The 22,873-nt window shown below is 41.7% G+C and overlaps 1 protein-coding gene and 1 long non-coding RNA gene across 3 annotated transcripts; one reads left to right on the top strand and one right to left on the bottom strand.

The window, feature by feature from the left end:
- Positions 1-3,408: 3,408 nt before the first annotated feature.
- On the top strand, positions 3,409-11,982 carry snrpe (small nuclear ribonucleoprotein polypeptide E). The gene is made up of 5 exons (XM_072278802.1): positions 3,409-3,520; positions 4,864-4,890; positions 5,305-5,367; positions 7,042-7,120; positions 11,784-11,982. The coding sequence occupies exons 1-5, from the start codon at positions 3,467-3,469 to the stop codon at positions 11,837-11,839; spliced, it is 279 nt and encodes a 92-aa protein (XP_072134903.1). The 5' UTR covers positions 3,409-3,466; the 3' UTR covers positions 11,840-11,982.
- A 4,682-nt stretch (positions 11,983-16,664) lies between these two features.
- On the bottom strand, positions 16,665-22,175 carry LOC140209532 (uncharacterized). 2 transcript variants are annotated; one of them, XR_011889008.1, is made up of 4 exons: positions 21,337-22,175; positions 19,838-19,929; positions 19,567-19,710; positions 16,665-18,571 (listed from the first exon to the last, which is right to left on the bottom strand). It is a non-coding gene; the product is annotated as an uncharacterized lncRNA (long non-coding RNA). The 2 variants fall into 2 exon arrangements; XR_011889009.1 differs by having other exon boundaries at positions 16,665-17,795.
- Positions 22,176-22,873: the final 698 nt, after the last annotated feature.

The raw sequence follows: 22,873 nt of genomic DNA, 5'->3' as shown, positions 1-22,873 counted from the left end.
ACACACCACAGTTGTTAAGCATAGTTATTTGAATTACTGCTGCCTTCCTGTTAGCTTGAACCAGTCTGGTCATTCTCTTCTGACCTCTATCACTAACAGACGTTTTTGCCCACAAATGTTATTGCTTTGTTTCACACCATTCTCAGTAAACTCGAGAGACTATTGTGGGTGAAAATTGTAGATCAATTTCTGAGATACTCAAACCACCCCATCTGGCACCAACAATCAGTCCATGGTCAAAGTCACTTAGATTGCATTCCTTCCCCCATTTTGATGTTTAGTCTTGACTATGTCTGCATGCTTTTATGCATTGAGTTGCTGCCACATGATTGGCTGATCGGATATTTGTATACCTAATGAAGTGGCCGCTTAGTGTAGATATAAAGAAAAAGTCAAATCACTACTTTTCCACACAGGTTTTAAAGTACAATTAAACAACCCAGAATGAGGACAGCACTGGTTTATCAAATGTGAGGCATAGTCTAACCATGGTTTAATAAATGAATATGCCTTTGCCATTGAATCGCCATGGTTGTGATGGCATTTGATACCAGCCAATTTCTTGTCGATGGAAACACCATTCTTAAGAGTGAATGTCAGTATGGTACATGAATGGTGTCCTAATGTGGATATTTTCTGTCCATCACTTTCTAGACCAGAATTGTGATTAATGGGACCAGTAAATTTATTTATTTCATCGTTCTTCCTTAACCCCTCATCTTGGGCTGAGTGGGTTACCTTAAACTTTATCCTCTCGGAATTAAAAGATTGTAAACTTTATGTCATTGTTAAAAATCCAGAATGTTGGAACGAAGATGTTCCATCTGAAGAAGTTTGCATTTGCTTTCATATTCAGTTTGCATATACTGTATATAACTCAATTTTAACAACAAAATTTTTGCCTCAGTATGCATAAATGATTTGATCTTTTTTTTAGCTATATGTTTTTGGTATTAAGTGCAATTATCTGAACTTGCGCCTATCAGCTGTATACATCAATACATGGAACATTAATGAATTGATCATCAATGTTAATGCTTGCTGGGTAATGGATCAATCACTCCCATTTTCCTAACGGATACACGTACTGGATTGAGCTTCAGACTTAGTTAAATCTCATATCAATCATCACATTTACAACTGATCCAGCTGTAATTTGTGGAGTAGAAATTTGTTCATGGTTGCTATGTTAATTAGTTTGATAAATTTGTTTACATAGGTTACCATATACACTACCTTGAGATTCATTGTCTTGCCGACATTTATGAGGGGGGAGGGGAGAGAAATATGTTAGAATTTTACTAATGTGATAGATTAATGCTTGCATGTTGTTTTCTGCTTCCAAAAGCTAGTTCTATGCACTTTAATGCGATAGAACATTACAAGCAGGATTTTCTTTGCACTGTATCTCATGCATTTACAATGAGGCTTTAACCTTTGCAGTTAGGTATAAATTTTAGGTATTTTTTATATCAGTTAGCAATACATTCCACAATTTTAGTGCCAGTAGATAGTTGCACAGGGACCTTAGCTGAGGAAGTTTAGCATGATGCTGCCTGGTTTACAGAGTATGCATTATGATCAGAGATTAAGGGAGCTAGGGCTTTACTCTTTGGAGAGGAGACATGATAGAGGTGTACAAGATAATAAGAGGAATAGATAGAGTGGATAGCCAGCGCCTCTTCCCCAGGGCACCACTGCTCAATACAAGAGGACTTGGCTTTAAGGTAAGGGCTGGGAAGTTCAAGGGGGATATTAGAGGAAGGTTTTTTACTCAGGGAGTGGTTGGTGGGTGGAATGCACTGCCTGAGTCAGTGGTGGAGGCAGATACACTAGTGAAGTTTAAGAGACTACTAGACAGGTATATGGAGGAAGTTAAGGTGGGGTCTTATATGGGAGGCAGGGTTTAAGGGTTGGCACAACATTGTGGGCTGAAGGGCCTGTACTGTGCTGAACTATTCTATGTTCTATGATGTGTGAGAATACTGTGGTATTAAATATACATTTTTGTTTTCCTATTCTGTGATAATTCGTTTGAAAAGGAAAACGTTTTTTAAGTATTGTATGTTTTGGGGGGGGGGGGAGATAAAATAAAAACAATATCTGCTCCTGGGTCTTGTTGCACTGTCGGCTCTTTTGGCAGATCATGTTGTTTGCATGTAAACCCTATACTCAAAGGAATCTATTCTGAAATGTCATGAAAAGAAATTAAAGACTACAGTTAAAGAAACTTAACTTCCTTTTAGGAATTCCTGGCCCATGAATGCTTAGTGGAAGTATGATACCTTGAACCTTGTTTTCCATGCAATGGGAGCGATTCAAAGCCCATAAATGTTAATACTGTATTACCTCAAATATATTCTGCATTGCTCTCACCAGTCACCTCAGAACCTGCAGAATTGGGTTGGAAGTGAGTGTATTCAGTCCCAAGGAATGCCTATGAAGAAATTGGACAATTTTGCTAATGTAAGAACTTGGTGCAGTTCATGGCTTCTAATTGATTGTTGCAAAGTGGTCTGAAATATAACTATTGTAGATGATAGACAGCAATGATATAAATTCTGGCCATTGCCTTCAACTGAACCAGATCCCAAAGTCCTTTTAGGCTTTGGCTGAGTTACTGGCATCATACATAGTCTTTCCATCAATAAGACTATCTGTTTCATGGTAAATATTCGTCCCACCTCAATATTTGCTCATGCCTTTGTTCTTTTTGTTACCCTGTGACTTTACAGTTGTAGTGGTATCTGTCTTGGCTAGCCTCCATCTGAGAATTCATCCATAAATGCCACCTATGGGTGGCAAGGTAGCACAACTCTTTACAGTACAGGTGACTGGGGTTCAATTCCCACGCTGCCTGTAAGAAGTTAGTATGCTCTCTCCTGACCACGTTTGTTTCTTCCCATAATCCAAAGGCGCAAGTTAATTGATCATTGTAAATTGTCCCGTGATCAGGCTGTGAAGGCAGAGCAATGGTTAATATTTTTGGTCCCGATTCAAGGTTTAAAACCATCCCTCTGCCCCCATAGATGCTGCCTGGTCCGTTGAGTTCTTGCAGCAACTCGGTCTTTGCTTATGATCTTATTTTGTCTTCACCTGGAGCTTCTCTCTAATACAGCCTGCCTAAGGTCCACCCAAGACCACTGTGTTCGACCAAATGTGCGAATCTTTAAGCCAAACAGTTGTCATCACTGAGCTATTCAAACCAGACCATTTGTTAGAATATAAATGTGCACACTGTTCTCATCAATAGAATCGTTGTATAGTACCATTGTTTATTAATTTGTTTTACGGCTGAGAGCAGGTTAATAAACCCGGCCGTGTTATCCGAGAACCTGACACTCGCTGCACCGCTGCACCAGGCGCAAGTTCCGCCCCGCCAGGGGTCACGTCCCAGAACCCTCCGCAGGGGTGAGAGGTCACGGCACGCCAGCGCGCCATTTTGTAGCGAGGCGAAGCGGCGGCGATGGCGTACCGGGGCCAGGCGCAGAAGGTTCAGAAAGTGATGGTGCAGCCCATCGTATCCTTCATACTGAGCGCAGGGGACGGGAGTGGGAGAAGGGCTAGGGGCGGGGGTAGCAGGAGGTCTGACTGGGATCGGGCCTCACATCCCCAGGTCCCCCACTCATCCCCGTCTTCCTTCCCGGTTCCATTCTTTTCTCCCACTCTGTTCCCTGACCACGATCCCTTTTCTTTCCCCCATCCCTTATCTCTCTTCCCTATCCTTCCTTTCTGCCCCCTCTAACCCAACACTCTTGATTTCTGCTCCTCCTCCCACCAACCATTCTCAGTCCCACCTCCTCCCCATCCCACTCTCCTCCAAAAACTCCTAAGTCTGGCGGGTATGATTAATATTGATGGGCAAAAAATGTGGCATTGAATGGCCGCTTTTGCTGTAGCTACGATTCTATATCTTTGTGGAAACTGCAGGTGGACTGTCATGAAGTGTGAGTGAGGCTGGGACTTTTTGTTTGAGAAATACTTTTGTGAGTGTAAATCTTGCAATTAAATACATTTGATGTGCAATACGTGGGATATATGGATGTAATTTTATTGATAAGTTGCATGAGCCGGTAGAGTGGAGGGTCTTATGTCACGGCTTTAATATGATAGGCTATAAGCTGTACAAGAGCATTTTCAATCAGTCATTGTGGTTATCATGTTACAGAAAAAATGTAGAAGTTTTGGACAGGGTGCAGAAATTCACCAGGATGTAGCCGGGATCTAAGAGTAAGAGAAAGTTGGGCGAATTAAGGCTGTTTAATCTGGAGCATCGGAGGCTGAGAGGCAACCTCATGGGTGTTTATACAATGAGCTGTAGGTGCCTGGGAAGAGCTGCCAGGTAAAGTGATGGAAGCATCACTTGCTTTGCTGTTACTCTTTTCAGAACATCTTTCAACAGCAACTTTTAAGAGGCATTTCGACTGGCACAGGAACAGTCAGTGAATGGGGAGATGTAGACCCTGCAGGCAGATGAGATTAGTTTAATTTGACATTGTGAGACAAAGAGCCTACCCCTGTGCTATTATGTTCTATATTCTAAAACATGCCACTGAGCTACAGGAAATATTTGACGTAAGTAGCCAAAGACTTTATGAAAGAATTAGGATCACGCCTATGGCTCTTGGATGACGATAAGATTGAGCTTGCAAAGAGTGATAGATGTAATAAAATAGTTTGCTACCGGTCAGAAGAATAGTGGTTATTTGAAGCAATAATACGTCATGTCCTCTGGTTTTAAATAATTTACATGTATTAGAATGACAGCTATCTTAAAATTTATACTGGGTATGTATAGATATTATTTTTAAATATTTATTTGGCTCTTGCATATAACCATACTCCTTAACTGAACTGCAACAGAACCTTATTTTCAGATACCTTCAGAATGTAAGTATATGTTTTCGTTTATGGCACAGAATGTGTAGCAAAGACTAAAGACTCTTGAACTGACCTCTTATGATAAAGGGGGCAGATAACCTCACTAGTTATGATTTTGCACCTTATTGTTTACCTGCACTTTCTCTGTAAGTTTTACACTTTAACCTGTATATTGTTTTACCTCCGTGCACTGTGCAATGATTTGATGGGTATGAACGGAATGTGACAATAATAAACCAATAGTAATCTTAAAACCTTGTAGGTTTCAGACTTGATTGAATTCAAAGTTCATGTTCCCATCCTTTGGACCTGAGTGTTCTAGGCTGGCACTGAAGTTCAGTTACAATACAACAGGGTTCACTTCATGATATTTTAAAAAAACAACAAGTGTCTCATTAAAAATGCTCTTTTTTTAAACCATAGAGATCTCGAATTCAAGTATGGTTATATGAGCAAGTCAACATGAGGATAGAAGGCTGTATAATTGTAAGTATCAGTTGTCAACTATGATTCTGATAATCAGAAAGATGCTGTAGTTTAAATAGTAATTGATCTCAATAATCAATGATGTGATGTTTCTGCTGCAGCATTTTATTGTATAAATAGTTTTTTACTAAAACAATAAATAGTTTTTATTTAACATTTAACCCTCTCCAGTGATCCCAGATATGAATTTTAACCGTAGGTTATCTGGAAAGTGTCCTAAAAGGACCAGTCTTTGGTCCTTACTAGAGATGAGCTGCAGGCTAGCATCAGTACAAGCTGACGGGAATAAGCTCAGGATCACTAAGCATCTGCAAGGGTTGAGCTGTGTTCTTAAACCCATAGATTTTCTTCACTTGCAAACAATCTCTGCGTTCCCACCATTTTTAATTTTTAATTTCTTAAACTGGAAATGTTTTTATTTGAAGTATAGAGACTTATGAACATTTGGAGAGGCATAATATGATTGGGAATGGTCAGCGTGGCTTTGTCAAAGCCAGGTTGTGCCTTACGAGCCTGATTGAATTTTTTGAGGATGTGACTAAACACACTGATGAAGGTAGGGCAGTAGATGTAGTGTCTATGGATTTCAGCAAGGTATTTGATAAGACACCCCATGCAAGGCTTATTGAGAAAGTAAGGAGGCATGGGATCCAAGAGGACCTTGGATCCAGAATTAGATTGCTCACAGAAGGAAAAGAGTAGTTGTAAACAGGTCATATTCTGCATGGAGGTCGGTGATCAGTGTTGTGCCTCAGAGATCTGTTCTGGGACACCCTCTCTTCGTGATGTTTATAAATGACCTGAATGAGAAAGTGGAGGGATGGGTTAGTAAATTTGCTGATGACACAAAGGTTGGGGGTGTTGTGGATAGTGTGGAGGGCTGTCAGAGGTTACAGCGGGACATGGATAGGATATAAAACTGGGTGGGAGGTGGCAGATGGAGTTCAACCTAGATAAGTGTGAGGTGGTTCATTTTGGTAGGTCATATATGATGGCAGATACAGTATTAATTGTAAGACTCTTGGTAGTGTGGAGGATCAGAGGGATCTTGGGGTCCGAGTCCATAGGACAGTCAAAGCAAGAAATAAATCTTGAAATTAATAATGCAGAGAATGCATAGACCTGTTAGCAAGCAAAGAGAATCCATGGGTTTCAGAATCTACCTCAAACATTAACCCTTGCAGGTGCTCAGTGATCTCTACTCATCTCTTGCCGGTGCTGACCAGCAGCCCATCTCCAATTTGTCACAAAAGAGCACTCCCTTTGGAGCACATCTCCAGATATATTAGGGTGGGCATGGTAGTGTAACGCTATTTCAGCGCCATTGACCCAGGTTTATTTCTTGCTGTCAGTAAGAAGCTTGTATGTTCCCTCTGTGACCATGTGGGTTTCCGCCCACATTCTAAAGACGTATGGGTGTAGTTGGGTGCTACGGGCCTGTTACTGCACTGTATCTCTCAATAATAAGTAAAATGAGCCTGCATTCTGTTTGTTCTCTATTGTGCTGTGTGCTCGGTGAGCACAGAAACTGTAATTTAAAACCCATCGGCACTAGAGCACCCCTGATGCCCATGTGGCCTGAGGTTGTTCAATCTGATTTGTCACTAATAGCTGCTCTGTAAATTTCTAGCTGAGGTTTCTCGATTGCGGTACCTAATCATTGCTTCTTTTTAGGGATTTGATGAATACATGAACCTCGTTTTGGATGACGCAGAGGAGATTCATATGAAATCAAAAGCAAGGAAACCATTGGGTAAGTATGCTGATGCAATCTTTCAGTAGCATATCTAAAAAATTATTAAAATACTCAAGTACAGTAGTTGGGTTGAGTAGTTCTCCAATCTTGGCAATTTACTTTCAAAGGTTTCATCACCATGCAAAGAGACATTGTCAGTGCACTGTTGATTGTGGTGTGTCCTCCAAATGCTTGGCCTGTATTCGGAGGATACACCACGTTGCAGGTAAATTGTCAAGATTAGAGAATAACTCAACCATCAACCACTCAAGTTATACAGCTCCGGAATTATTACCACTAAGGTACAGTACTGGGCAAAAGTCTTAGGCACATATATGTAGCTCGGGTGACTAAGACTTTTCCACAGGTCTGTATGTTATGTTTTTTCAGTTACCAAATAATACAAGCTATAATAAAAAGGGTTATTTCTTATTTCTGTTTCCCAGCCATCTTCCTATTTTAACCAATATATAGTACTGTTCAATAGTCTTAAGCATATGCCAATCCTCTCAAAAACGGTTTGGTGTTTTCCTCTAAAGGAGTGTACCTGCCATTCTCCAAAACACCTGTATGCATAGCAAACTAGTGAGGTAACATTGTTTTGATTAAAGAGCAAATTATTTATGGCTCATCACTTTACAAATGGGCAACCGGAAAGATATGCTGTTACTTCAAAGGCTCAGCTTAACTTGCAGTTAAGCTCTTTGTGTCCAGTTAGGAAAACAAGGAATATTGTGGATGTGTACTGGTCAGATCCAAAATGCAGTCGCTCTGAGCTCCTCCGTGGGTAGCAAGAGAAAAGGTTGCACAGGTCTACTGCTACTAAATGGTGCTTAGCATCGTGTGTGAAAGGTATGGCTGATGCAATGTCATTTGGGAATGAGGGTGTACCTGTTGATACCTTCCCAGGATCGTAGACAGTTGTGGTTATTTGGTCAAGGTGAAGAAATGCTATCATCAGTGCAATATGGTACCTCCAAAAGGGAGTCGGGGGGAGGGGGCGCTGGAGAAAAACACAGCACATTAGTATAGTGGTTAGCATAATGCTTTACTGCAAGGTTAGGGTTCAATTCCCACCACTGACTATGAGGAGTTAATATGTGTGGGTTTCCTCTGCGTGTTCTAGTTTCCTCCCACATTCCAAACACCTACGGAGTCAGCTTACTAAGTTGTGGGCATGCTTTGTTTACACCGGAAGCGTGGCAACACTTGCCAACTACCCCAGCACATCCTGTGTTGGCTATTGATGCATTTCACTGTCAGTTTCAATGTACATGAGACAAATAAAAGCTTATTTTTTTTTCTACCCTGATGAAATTTATCCACTGAGTTTTTAATTGTGAAAATGCAGTTGGATTGTGTGACTGAAGTATTAGTCTGATTCTCCTCAAATTGATCTGTAGAATTTGATAAGCAAACCTTGAGGTAGTTGGTGAATCTCTGATGGATTCAGTACATCTTAAAAACTTAAACAAAGCAGTCAATGTTCATTGTTATACCAGATCCTTCATGATTTCCCTGCATTAAGTTTTTTGGGAACTGTTGTGCATTAGCATGAATTCTGAATTCTTTACCTCCTCAAAATGCATCACCACCCCCACTTGCTCCCCCCCCCAAAAAAAACCCTGTCATCTAAATTGCTTTAGTTAATGTGTCTATCAGTGTATGTTCATTTGACCACTTTCACCTTCACCTAGGAGTCATGGGTTTTGGCAGCAGCAGTTGATCACTGAATGGTTCACTGAAGTAGCAGCTTAGGCTTGAGCGTGAGCTGCCTTGTGTGAGGCCATCTTTGGAATGAGGCATTTCCCTCTTAAAAATTTCACCTGCTTTTCAGCAAAGGTCTTCGACTTCTCCTGCTTTTAAACACATTAATTAGCAGTTAACTGATATAATGTACAAAGTCGACATGCTTTTTTTTTCACAGCCCTTACAATTAAATACACTCAGTGTGAAACACTTAGTGACACCCTGTATCATAGTGCTTTCTTGCTGTGTAGTAAACTATTCCAACAAGTGTCAAATATTGCAGTTGACATGATGATGAGTTTATGAGTGATATCTATAAACTTTGCCTCCAAATCTTTTTGCCAGTGTTGACACCCTCCATCTTGGTTGCCACTGAAGAATACATATAGCTAAAGAATTTGGGGAAAAAACTTAATACCCCAGTGTATACAACACATTGCTCTTGAAATGCTTTTGTAGTTATAGAAATGTGGCACTGGTTTGTTTCAAGGTCTCACAGAACTTTAGATTTGTTGTTAACACGGTAATTCTCAATGGAGATTTATCTACCTGAATTGGCTGTTCAAATGATGCTGTTTAACTTTTTGGTCAACTTCAACAAATCAGAAAGAATGACGCACCACTTTCCTTAATGCTGGAGTGTGGATTTCAACTGGAACCTGCTGATACACCATTAAATGCTGATGAAACAAGTTCCATTCAGTGGGTTTATAGAGTTTTACTGCACAGAAACAAGCCCTTCAGCCCACTGTGTCCATACTATCCTTTTAAACTACTTACATACAACAGTACAGCATAGTACAGGCCTTTTGATGTTGTGCCGACCTTTTACCCCGCTCCAAGATCAATCTAACTCTTCCCTCCCATAGAGCCCTCTATTTTTCTTTCATCCGTGTACCTGTCTAAGAGTTTCTTAAATGTTCCTTATATATCTGCCTCTACCACCACCCCTGGCAGTGCATTCCACACACCCACCGCTCTGTTAATAAAAAAAAAAATTATCTACCTCTGACTTTCACCCCCTACTTTCCTCCAATCAGTTTGCAATTATACCCTCTTGTCTTAGCCATTGCTTCCCTGGGGAAAAGGCACTGGCTGTCCACTCAATCAGTACGTCTTATCATGTTACCTCTTTTCCTTCTTCGCTCCAAAGAGGAAAGGCCTAACTCGCTCAGCGTCCTCTCATAAGACGTGATCTCTAATCCAGGAAGCAAATCCCATTTATACTAAATTCCACTTGCTCACATTGGAACCAGATCTTCTTAAATACCGTGATTGTTTCTGATCCTCTGGCACAACATTCCTGATTTCAACCAACCTCCATGCAACAAAAGTACTCGAGAATCTCCTTTAAAACCCATCCCACTCATCTTAAACCTATACCCACTTGTTTTTGATACCCTTACCATGAGAAAAAGAGTTTGACTTTCTACCTTTTCTGTGGCTCTTATAATCTTATATTTTTCCATCAGGCAACCTCAGCTTCTTTCACTCTAGGGAAACAAGCCTGCCCTATCCAATCTGTCCCCATAAACTAAAGTCCTCCATTCCAGGCAACATCCTGGTGAATCTTTTCTGCGCTCGCTCCAGCACAAACGTGAGATTTCTGTGGTGTACTGACCTGAACTGCGCAACTCCCAGTGCAGCCTAACATTGCTTATGTGAAGTTCCAGCAGAACATCCCAGCTTTTGTATTTTACGCTTATGCCTTCACTGTGGTATCTACTTGTGTTACCACTGTCATGTGCGATACACTTGAATCCCAAATTCTTTCTATTTGTCGACATTCCTTTGTGCTCTTTCATAGTTAACGTCCTCCCAGTATCCTGCTCTACAGCCATCAGGGAGAAGCTTGCAGACCCACTTCAACAATTCAGAAACAGCTTTATCCCCCATCAATACTGCCTTGTGAATCCTTGGTTTTCTACTATTTATTTGTGTTTTATAACTTATGTCCTTGCATTGTACGTCTGCCACAAAACAACAAATTTCACATGATAATACACCTAATTCGTAGACTGTCTTCCTTGCTTTCCACAACACTTAATTTTCATGTCATCCACAAACTTAATCTGACTTCCTATAGTCGCATCCAATTAAAATACAGGGAGTTTTTTTGCCAAACCATTTTGTGTTCATCTCAGTTTAGAAACTAGGGGCGATTGAATTTAATGAGCTGCCCTGTGTTGCCACTTTCATGGTATTATAAACTTGAACCTCAAATTCTTTCTGTTCATCAGAATGGGGTTTAATATCACCAGCATATGTAGTGAAATTTGTTAACCTTGCAGCAGCAGTACAATGCAATACATAATAAATAAACTGAATTGCAGTAATATATATGTATATTAAATAATAAACTTAAAATAAGTATTGCAAAACCAGAAATTTTTAAGAAAGTAGTGAGGTAGTGTTTATGGGTTTGATATCTATTCAGAAATCTGATGGTAGAGGGGAAGAAGCTGTTCTTGAATTGCTGAGTGTGAGCCTTCAGGCTCCTGTATGTCCATCCTGATGGTAACAATGAGAAGAATGCACGTCCTGGTCAGCGGGGGCCCTTAATGACAGGCGCCGCCTTCCTGAGGCACTGCTTCTTGAAGATGTTTTGGATACCACAGAGGCTTGTACCCACGATGGAGCTCACTAATTTTTCAATGCTCTGCAGCTTACTTCGATTCTATGCAGTAGCGCTCCCCATATCAGATAGTGATGCAGCCAGTCAGACATTCCTTTTGCTGTGTATATACTTCGACTTCATGGTGCCTATTGCACAACTATCAGCAAGTGAGTGAGCTCAGCTGTTGTCATTTAATGATGCTCACCACTGTTAAACAAAATACAATAATTATCTTCCCCCCAACTAAGAGAATATTTTGGAATAGTGGTTTATTTAGAATAAATGCGATTTCTGTATTGCGTTTTGTTTTTTCAGGCCGTGTTATGCTGAAAGGGGACAACATCACCTTGCTACAGAGTGTCCACACCTAGAGATGCCACCAGAAGAATAATTTCTTTAGAGTGTAGTGAATAAATTTTGTATGTTTCTGTAGCATTTTTGGGGTGATGAGCTGACCGAGGGCTAAAATTGTGATTTTTTTTTATTTTAGTAAATAAAAATTTTGGAACCAGCAGTTCTGTATTAATACCATTGAAATTATGATTGAAAAGATCACATCCATTTTAACCAGTTACTACAATTTACAATTCTTGCAAAGACAAATTGAGTGAAGTGCTGTTCAGAACACAATTTGAAGACTCAGTTCTGCACCTATAGAGAACCTCCTTGCAGCACCAGAGATTCTGGTTCAATCCTGATCATGGGCTCTGTCTTTGTGAAGTTTGTGTGTTCTCTCTGTGACCCTGTGGGCTTCTTCCGGGTCCTCCAGTTTAAAATAGGGTGGGGGTAAGGAGGGGAGCAAGAACTAGTGGGTGGTAAGCAGGGGAGGGAATGATGTCAGAGCTGGGTCCTGATAGTGGAGGCGACAAAGGGGTGAAAATTGTGTAATCTGATAGGAGAAGAATCAGATGGGACAAGTCGGAGGAGTGTGTGGCGAGGGAAAAGGTAGGGTGGTGGGGGCAGTTTGTGATCAGTGAGGCCTTAGTGGGCCACTAAGACTGACTACTGCAGCAATAACTAGAGTGATATAAGATAATCAGTACTCTCTGGTTAATGCTTTAGCTGATAATGGGTGCACTCTCGTGTAGGTACATACTAGACAACGGGGTGACCCGTTGGGGCACCCTTTGAGAGAAGGGTGGTGCAGTCTGATGTGACTAGAATGAACATTAAATTTTCCTGAATGCTATTGGTATCACTTTGCTTTGGAAACTGAAGTAGAAAACTCAGTTTATTAAAGAAGAACGACGCATAGCAAATCAAATATAGCTCCTCTTCGTTTAACGAAGGACAGTTTTGATGGCATCATTTCTGGTTTATCTGCCATCCAGAACGTCTCATATGTCCTCTTTCTTTACGGATCATGGTTTCCCTTCTGCTGTCATCAATGATGCCCTCACCCACATCCCTTCAATTTCCTGCACTTCGGCCCTCACCCCATCCTCCTGTCACCACAACAGGGACAGAGTGCCCCTTGTCCTCATCTACCACCCGACCAGCCGCCAGATCCAGCACATTATCCTCCGCAACTTCTGCCACCTTCAACAGGACCCCGGCACTAAACACATCTTTCCCTCTCTGCTTTCCGCAGGGATCATTTCCTCCGCGACTCCCTGGTCCACACGTCCTTTCCCACGGATCTCCCACCCAGCACTTATCCCTGTAAGCGTAAGTGCTACACCTGTCCCTACACCTCTCTTGCCACCATTCAGGGCCCCAAACAGTCCTTCCAGGTGAGTCTGTTGGGGTCATCTATTGCATCCAGTGCTCCTGGTGTGGCCTCCTCTACATCAGTGAAACCCAACACAGATTGGGGGACCACTTCGTCGAGTGCGTCCACCAAAACAAACAGGATCTCCCGGTTGCCACCCACTTCAACTCTGCTTCACATTCCCATTCAGATATGTCTATACATGGCCTCCTCTACTGCCAGGATGAGGCTAAACAGAGGTTGGAGGAGCAACTCTGGGTAGTCTCCAGCCCCTGGGTATGAACATTGAATTCTCCAACTTCCAGTAATTCCCTCCCCATCCCTGTTTCACTCTGCCCCTCCCCCAGCTGCCTACTACCTCCCTTATGGTTCCACCTCCTTGTACTACCCATTGTGTTTTCCCCTATTCCTTCTTCACCTTTCCTGCCTATCACCTCCCGGCTTCACCCCCCCCCCCACCCCTTATCTTTCCCCTTACTGGTTCTTAAGCTGGAACCTACCAGCCTTCTCCTTCCCATCCTCCCCCCATCTCTTTTATAGGGCTTCTGCTCCCTCCCTCTTCAGTCCTGACGAAGGGTCCCAGCTGGAAGCGTTGACTGATCATTTCCACGGATGCTGCCTGACCTGCTGAGTTCCTCCAGCATGTTGTGAGTGTTGCTCTGCCACCCTTGTGCCTCTCGTCATTCTGGAGATGTGCAGCCCTTTCATCCCCCATCTCTTCAGCTCTTCTGCTGTTTGTTGTTTGTCTCTGATCCTGGAGACGTGCATGCCTCTCCTCCTCTGTCTCTTCTTCTCTCATTTTTTTTGTCCTGACTCTTTGATCCTGGAGTCGTGCAGCCCTGGCCTCATCGGATTCTTGTTCTCTCCCTCTCCTTGCCGCTTCCCGACGACCTTTGGCATCATCGCTCGACTATAATGTCCCCTTTCCCTTTCCACACGACATAATTAGGCTGACCAATTTTTTTTACCCTAATGCTGGATAGAAGATACAAAGCAATAACACCAAAGGATGCTGATTATTCTTGATGATGTAGTTGGCGCTCTCCTAAATGGATGTGATATAGTCACCGCTGTCCTTTGACCGCAGCAAAGGATTTTATGGCTGTCTTGAAGTACGTCATTACAATAAGATTTAATTATCTCTTATTGATGGGTGGCAGATCTATCCCAATCCTGCACATGCTGATGGTGATTAGCAGAATGTGACCCCTCGACATAGAGCTGTCCTGCCCTTTTGCTCCGGTAGGTGTTGCTGCTGAGGCTGGCAGCGCGCATACGTCGGACTGTCGCATCCGGATCAGGTTTAGGGTGAAAGCAAGCCTGTTGATTTTTGGTGAATGAGCAATTTTATACGAATATATAGCCCTGAACGTTGCCTGCAGTCTGTAAGTTAGCGCATATTAATTCGATTGAGCCTAAAAAAGTGCAGCCGTAATGCACCGTTTGCGCTATTTGGAGGTCACAAACAGACAGACAGAGCATAGGAGTTTTAGTAGTAAAATAGATAGATAAGAAGATAGATGTCCTGTCAATATTCCAACATGGAAGTACACTCAACATCTTGAGTGAGAGCACAAAAAAATAACTAGAGAAAGCTTAATTAATACATTTCTTAACAGATGCTCCTCCTTATTGTACTTATGGCCATGAGGAACTGCAGTTCTATACTGAGGTACGATGAAGTTCTCTTTGATCTGCTGTATTGGCTCTGGTTAGCATCTCGGTGCAGCACCATTTGCTGGAAATGCGCCGAACAGAAAATCCTGGGAACACTTGGTCACCATCAATGGAAAGAGAAACATGTCAATGGGAAAAAAATTTAAATGCAAGAAAAGGGGACAATAGTGAAAGTTCACTCTAAGGGTGTGGGGGCGGGGCGTAATGATTGGGTGTAATTGGGTGGAACAGGCTTCTTGCATCTGAAAAGCGTGTCACTGCTGTATCTCTAATTACACTGGTTAACAAAGATTTTGCTTCCTGAATACTTTTGGATATATCTTATGGATTTTGAGTTCCTGATCATGAAATTTCCCTATCACACCATTTTTTAAAAATCGCTATATTTCTTACTTCAATTCAGAATTCAAGTCAGAATAACTGATGTCAAGATTAAGGAAGGCATTTTTGTTGGTCCACAAATCAAACAGGTCATCAGAGTCAGGCAATTCAAAGAGCTTCTAGTGGGACCAGAGAAAATTGCATGGAAGGCACTCAAGGATTTTCATGAAAATTTTCTTGGCTGCTGCAGAGCACCAAACTATGTGCAGGTGGTTGACAACATGCTTCAAGCATACAAAACCATGAGGTGCAACATGTCACTAAAGATTCATTTTCTGCATTCCCATTCAGACTTCTTCTCTGAAAATCTTGACAGAGAGTTACCAACATAGTGAAAGCTTTCACCAGGATATTGCAGTCATGGAGAAATGGTATCAGGGCAACTGGAATCCATCAATGCTGGCTGATTATTGGACACTTAAGTGAGAAGCCTCAGACACTGAGCAGAAACAAAAATCACCAAAACATTTTTAGTTTAGTTGCAAAGAGCACTATTATGCAATTAAATGCATTATATCCAATAAAAGTTATTTTCTTGTTCCTCCAAAGTCTTAAATGATATAAGTAGTCTGAAATTATTTTATGTTCAGCGTCAAACATCTATCATAAACAAAAGGAAAATTCGGAGGAAGCAACATTTTCGGGAAAAAGTGATGTCCAGTGTTATTTAAAGTAAATCCAACAGGAATGTAAATAAAATCTCTGCATCATTACTGCCCATGAGGCCATTCATCTCATTCAGTCAATGCTAGAGAAGCTGAACCTTAACCTAAAATGACAATTTTGTGTTTTTATTTAGACTAATTTAACACCAATTTAAAGTGTTAACGTTAGAAAACTGCGTTTGAACCAGCAGGTGAACATATCTAAACTGGATCCTGCACCCTTCGATAAGACACACAAGGCTGGACTGGTGCAAATTAGTATTGGACCACCTGCTGATGGCTGAATCATGAGTGGTCACATAAACTGCTTGAGATATTCTACTGATGATAGCTTTATATGATCATAGGACCAAGGCGAAACGAGCGACTTAAAGCAGAAAATATGAAGTGAATTTATCAGGCCAGGCTGCATCATGATAGCCTTTCTCAACCTTTTTGCCTTAGGGGAACCCTTGAAATAATTTTCAGGTCTTGGGGAGCCCCTGTATAAAAATTATTATATCTACAACTCTCAGTATATTAGTGTGATCAGTAAGTTGTGGATTTAATAATGTAAATATAATTGTCAATGCTCTTTTGAGTAGAGAATGAAATTTTAGTCAATATTTCTTGAAAAAAACAGGTAGTCGAGCTTAGTTTATCTTTCTTGAAATTAATCTCTAGCCCCCTCATAAATTATAAAAACTCATAAGACAAACGATAAATTTCTGTTAAATAACTGGCTTAAGCCAAAATAGGATTTAATTTTTCTAAAGGCACGTTTGGTAGATTTAATTTAAATAAAGATTGTAAATTGATTTAAATTAATGCTATTTACAACATGAAAATGTATTGACAATGTTGAATAGTGAAGTTACTAAAAACCATAAGCCGAATGAAAATTTAGCCTAAGACACAATTTTATACAAGGCTTTGAAAAAACGTTTTCTCACCAAGTGACATGATCAGCCTCAAATACAGGTCTAGCATGTGAAACCTGTGCTTGTTTTTTGCTGCACAAATTCTCGGTTCTGGGTTGAATGTGAGATTAGCACACACAGATTTCGCTTTCATCTGAAATTAGACTATATCCTTTCACTTGGTGCTAGTTAAACAAGAAAAAGCTTGCTCACATATGTAAGAAGTTGAAAACTGCAGCAAAATGTTCATTGCTTTCCTATGAATGGCAGGATATCCTTCTTTCACAGAAATCCAGCAGTTGTCCAGGGGCAGGTCAGTGAATCTCATCTTTAGTGCATGGTCAGACTGCAGCTCACAAAGTTCTTCCTCTTCTCTCAAAGGCAAGTTCTCATGCTGAGCGGAAGATTCAGAGAATCCAGCCACTTGTGTTAAAAGGGAGGAAAAAATACTGTTCAATTTTATTCTGCCATTCTCTAAAGTGGTCTTCAATAAGACTTGAGCCTTTCTGATGCTTCCTCATTCTCAAGCCCAAGCAGGAGGGGAAACATTTCAAGATTTCCTTTTGCAACATTATTTTTCTAAAGATTCATTTTCCTTTTAAATCCAAGAATTTTGTCACTTGAAGTCAAAGTATTTTCTCCAGGGCCTTGCAGAGACTTGTTCAACTGGTTCATATGATGAAAAATGTCTGCTGAATAATCTAGTTTCTGCAGCCATTCTTCATCTTCAAAGCACTCAGTAAAACATGACCGCCTATTTTCTTGAAAATGCTCATGCAATTCACCTTTCAGCTCAAACATCCTGTTGAAAACTCTGCTAAGTCACTGGATTTCTGTATGTAGCAGGAGATTGGTGTGATCTTTGTCCAGGTTTCCACACGGCTTTTTAAACATTCTTGAGTAAATTGGTCTTTGTTTAATTTAGTTAACCCTTTTTGTAGCATCATCCAGAACTTTTTTCATTTCATCTTCAAGAGTTTTTGACATCATCTCTCTGTGAAGAAAGCAGTGTGTTGTGATAACATTAGGATTTTCTTTTTTTAACAAGAGAACAAAACCTTTCATGGAGCCAGCCATTGATGGGACACCATCAGTACAGATGCCAACACAGCTCCTCCAAGACAGACATTTCGTTTCCAGATATGAAGACAAAACATTAAATATATGTTGGCCTTTGCAGAATAGGCCTCTACAGTCACCAACGATCGTGCCGTCACTCCTGAGGACTCTTCTTCCCTCCTCATCTTCACAAGCGAAGAACCAGTCATCATCATCATTGAGCGTGAAACCTTTTCAATTTCTCATACTGCACCTTGTCCTAGCATTTTACCCACTATAATTTTACATGCTGGTATTATTAGATTCTTACCAACTGTGTGACTTTTCCTTTTCTGGGTAATAAGTTCTGCTACTAAATAACTTGCTTCCTGAATCTTTTTACTGACTGTGGCTTTATTAACAAAAGCTTTACTCTGTTTGCGATTCCAATAGCCAATTAAAATAATCAGCACTTTTATGTGTCATATGGCTGTGATTTGTAGTTAAGTGTCTTTTCAATTTTGCTTGAGCCATTGCTGCATGTGTAAGTTATTTGCCACAGACGAGGCACAATGGAATAGGACAACCTGGATCACCAGTCCATGTAAAACCCATTGATAAGTAGCTTTCCATGTAAGGATGGATTTTTTTATGTCTGTAGTTGCACAAGTGCAGTGAAATGACTCAGAAGATTGTAATTCAAAAATCATCATATTGGACCTTCAGATGTGTCTGTAAAACATGATTAATAAAATATAAAAATGGGCAAGTCCATTCAAAGCTCAGAAAGTACACTTCATGCTCATCAGCCTATCGCTCTCCCCTCCATGCAATATCACAGGTAGCTAGCACCGCCAGCTCTGGTGAGTTGATTGGCAACGTCCCTTACCACTGCAGCGTTGTTGGAGATGATGCTGCCCAGGTAGGTGAACCGCTCAACAATTACCAGTGGCCTCCCATATCTCGCGTCAGAAACTGAGAACGTTAACAAATAAACAGGGTCCTGCTGCGCACTGCCATTCTGGGCTGAGAGACCTCACATGAGATTGCTAATGAGGCTGCTCGGTCACTGCCCACCACTGCGAGCTCTGACAGAACCCCAAGCGCCCTCTCGCGGAGCCCCGGGTGAGAAACTCGGGTCTATGAAGTGAAGCAGAGTGAGCACTTCAGGTCAGTGAGAATGGACTTCCCTGATGAAAGGTCATCAACATGAACTGTTCACTCAGTTTCCTGCTCCATAGATACTCGCTGGCTTGCCGAGTTCTTGCAGAGCCTTGTGCTTTTTTGTACTGATTGTCCAGCATATGGTTTCTCTTGCTGGATGAACTCAGCAGGTCAGGGAATAAATAAACAGTCGAGGTTTTGGGGCAAGACCCTTTCATCAGGAAGGATGTTCCGGACTATAGATGATTGATTAATGTTCTGTGATCATCCTGTACAAAAAGGACAACATTCTAAATCACATGGGGCCACATTCTCGTCCCATTCCTGAACAACCAGCATTTGATCAGAGGTTTTTCCAACAGGCAATTACTAAAGAGATTCAAAGTCTATTGACGTTTCTTTGATCTTGGAGTAGGTTAAAAGGTTGGCAAAATGTCATAGGCCAAAGGGTGCTGTGCCAGACTGTTCTATGTTCTATAATCTTTTAAACGCTTATTAGCTTTCTATAACAAAAGCCCCATCTTTTGTTCTCAATGTAAACTACTGTACATAATCCTTTTTACCATTATACCGGAGGGTGTGGAATTGTGGATGTTTCCAGAGGGCACAGCCTCAGAACAGAAGGGCGTCCCTTGAGAATGGAGATGAGGAGGAATTTCTTCAGCCAGAGGGTGTAAACTTTCTGTCCTTTGATGTGTTGTGGGCAGCTGGAGAGATCGAGAAAGCAAGATATGGAGGTGTAAAGTGGACATTCCAATCTTTACAGTTGAGACAGCAGAGATTTGACATCACATGTGAGGAAAGGGTGGGGTGAGGAAAGAACTGGAGACTCACCCAACTTGATTGTAGGGTGCGGCAGGAGGGGTGAGGTGTCTTCAATCTTCCTATTGTTGGACTGGAGAGAAGATCTGGTTGATAGCAAGTGCCTGTATGGGTGCAAATGTTACATCAGAAGCATACACAAGTATACAGTACACACATTAATTGTATCTTGATTTACATGGAACATGCAAATAAAGCACTGAGACAGAATTGGCATGTGGGGGAGATTCCGTTCTATTCTGGAACATGGTCAGATAGTACTGCACACTGATAGCTGGCTCATTGAGTTAGACAAAGAGAAAAAAAGGCACACCAGCTTGTATTTCACAACCTCAGGACCTCTCAAATATTTAATCTCGAACGTACAGCCTGTAATGTGCTGTACTATTCTATGTTCTATGTTTACCGAAGTTTATCTTGTAGGAAAACACAAGCCAGTTTGCAAAAGAGCCGGTCATTGACTTCAGAACGTTCCTGTCTACGTCAATGGTGTTGATACTGTGACAGTTGACAGCTTCAAGCTCCTAGGTGTGAACATCACCAATAGACCCCAGCCACCCTAGACATTCTCTCTTCTCTCCCACCGGGCAGAAGATGATGGTTGTCCGTTGTGTCCAACGATAACGGGAAACCTGTGTGGGAGAGTTTTTAAAGTGGAAAGGTTGTTACACTGGGGCAGTTCCACTCTCTTAACTTCAGAAGTCCAGGTCCAGTGGTACGAACAAGCTTCACAAACTGGGGTCTTCCTTGGTTGCAGTAGATGACCATGATGTCTTCCATGCCGTGTCCTGCCCTTTGCTCTCCACAGAGCGTTGAAGTACCGTCTTCCTGGCCATTGGATCTTTCTGTAGATCTCATCTGCCCAGTCCACCGGAGCTAACTTTGCATGCGAGGACAGGCATGTCCCTATCTCACCATGGTGTGAAGCCTCACCTGGTTTAGCCCGGTTGTCGAAGCAGTGCACTGGGGGTGCGGCCGCTGTCGCTTGCAAACAGCTACCTGGAGCCACAGGTGAGAGCCAAGGGTCCGGTGGGGACCAAAGGTGAGTGAGCTCCCCAAGAATAAGCACGACAAGCCCCTTCACAGGAGGTGATACAAAAGCCTGGAAGCACAAACCACCAAGCTCAAAGGCAGATCTATTCCCCCGTTATCAGACTCTTGTTCGAAAAGACAGACTCTTGGCCTCGGAGTCTATCTCATTATGTCTCTCATTTCATTATTCCCCTGCACTGCACTCTTTTGGTAGCTTTTACACTTTATCTTGCATTGCTACTGTTTTACCTTACTCTGCCTCAATGTACTGTGTAATGATTTGATCTGTATAAACAGTATGCAAGACAAACTTCTCACTGTATCTTGGTATTTGAGACAATAATAAACTGATACCAATATCAAGCTCACACTCACGGCAGTGAAGTATGTAATCAACTTACCCCTTTTAGAGGTACCTCAAAGGCAAAAGGCTGCAGACACTGGAGTGAAATAACAGCAGAAAGGCCCAGGATACTCACCCAGGTCAGGCAACAGTGATGGGGAGAGACCCAGAGTCACCGCTTCAAGTTGATAACTTTCACTGGAACTAGTCGTCAGAGTTGCTCCCTCACAGCTTCAGAGTCCTGGATTCAATTCTGACCTCTGTCGAGTTGGCACGTTCGTACCGTAACAGTGCGGGCTGGTTTACTTCTGACATCCACCCCTCTAAACTGCTCCTGTTGGTGGGATTGGGGGTGGGGGGTGAATTGTTGAGGGCTGGTTAGAGGGGAAATTAATGAGGCATCAAGGTTACTATTTTGAGCAGACACAGGCTGAATATCCTTCACCCTCAAGAAAAATGCAGAACTTGAAAAAGTTAGAAAGAGAAGTAGTTCGAAGTTGCAAAAAAGAGGATGATAACAAAAAGGAAGGTCTGGTGAGTGATGAAGGTGTGGCTCGTGGAATTAAATGGGAGGAAAACTGGTAGGTATTGGTCAGGGAGGGGGGTGGTATATTCCAAACGAGACTGGGGACAATGCAGGCCACCAATGGCAATCAAACCCATTGCAGTCAAATAGTGAGATGGCACCTTGGCTCTGGTTCACTCAAAAGCCAGGTGCCTTCAACGCTGCAGCACGGCTTTACTGAGCTGAAGTCTCTCCACAGAGTCCACTGAGCGAGACCTGAGCCTGTGAATCGACAGCTGAGAAAGTCACTGTCGCCGAGTTATGGGTGGGGGAAGTTCATCCCAGTGACCAATAATGACCGAGAGGTCAAAGAATAGCGAGAGTCTATTGCTGTAAAGATCTGATATTTGACCAAAAATTCTACATGAATGCAAAAATAACACTGGCCAACAAATTTTTTCAAAAGTGTTGCTTCCTCAGAATGTTTTTTGTTTATGATAGGCTGCTTGAAGATGAACAAAAATATAAGTTCAGACTACTTGCATCACGTAGGAATTTGGAGAAACAGCCAATTAACTTTTATTGAATATAATGTGTTTAATTGCATAATGGTGCTGATGCTTTGCAATAGTTCAACTAAGTTAAAAGTATTTTGTTAATGATTTTCATTTGTACTCAGTGTCTGAGGCTTCTCGCTTAAGTGCCCAACAATAATTCACCAGCATTGATGCATTCCAGTTGCCCTGGTATCTTTTCTCCATGACCGCAATGTCCTGGTGAAACCTTTCACCGTGCTCGTCACTAACAGCACCAAAATTTGCAGGGAAGAAGTCTAAATGGGAATGCAGAAAATGAACCTTTAGTGACAGGTTGCATTTCATGGTTTTATATGCTTGAAGCATGCCTTCAACCAGCTGCATGTAGTTTGGTGCTCTGTAGATGCCGAGAAAAGTTTCAACAACTTCCTTGAGTGCCTTCCATGTGATTTTCTCCGGTCCCACTAGAAATTCTTCAAATTGTCTGTCATTTGTGGACCAACAAGAATGCCTTCCTTAATCTTGGCATCAGTTATTTTGGGAAGCATCTGTCTCAAATATCAAAATCCTTCATAGAAATTTTTGTGCCTGGTGATAGCAAATTCCATCCTTACAGTCCTAAGCGCAATAAT

The sequence above is a fragment of the Mobula birostris genome, chromosome 14 (genome assembly GCF_030028105.1).
Source record: "Mobula birostris isolate sMobBir1 chromosome 14, sMobBir1.hap1, whole genome shotgun sequence".
In the NCBI taxonomy this organism is placed as follows: domain Eukaryota; kingdom Metazoa; phylum Chordata; class Chondrichthyes; order Myliobatiformes; family Myliobatidae; genus Mobula; species Mobula birostris.
Note: the sequence above shows the minus strand (reverse complement) of the source record. Positions and strands in the feature narration are given on the sequence as shown.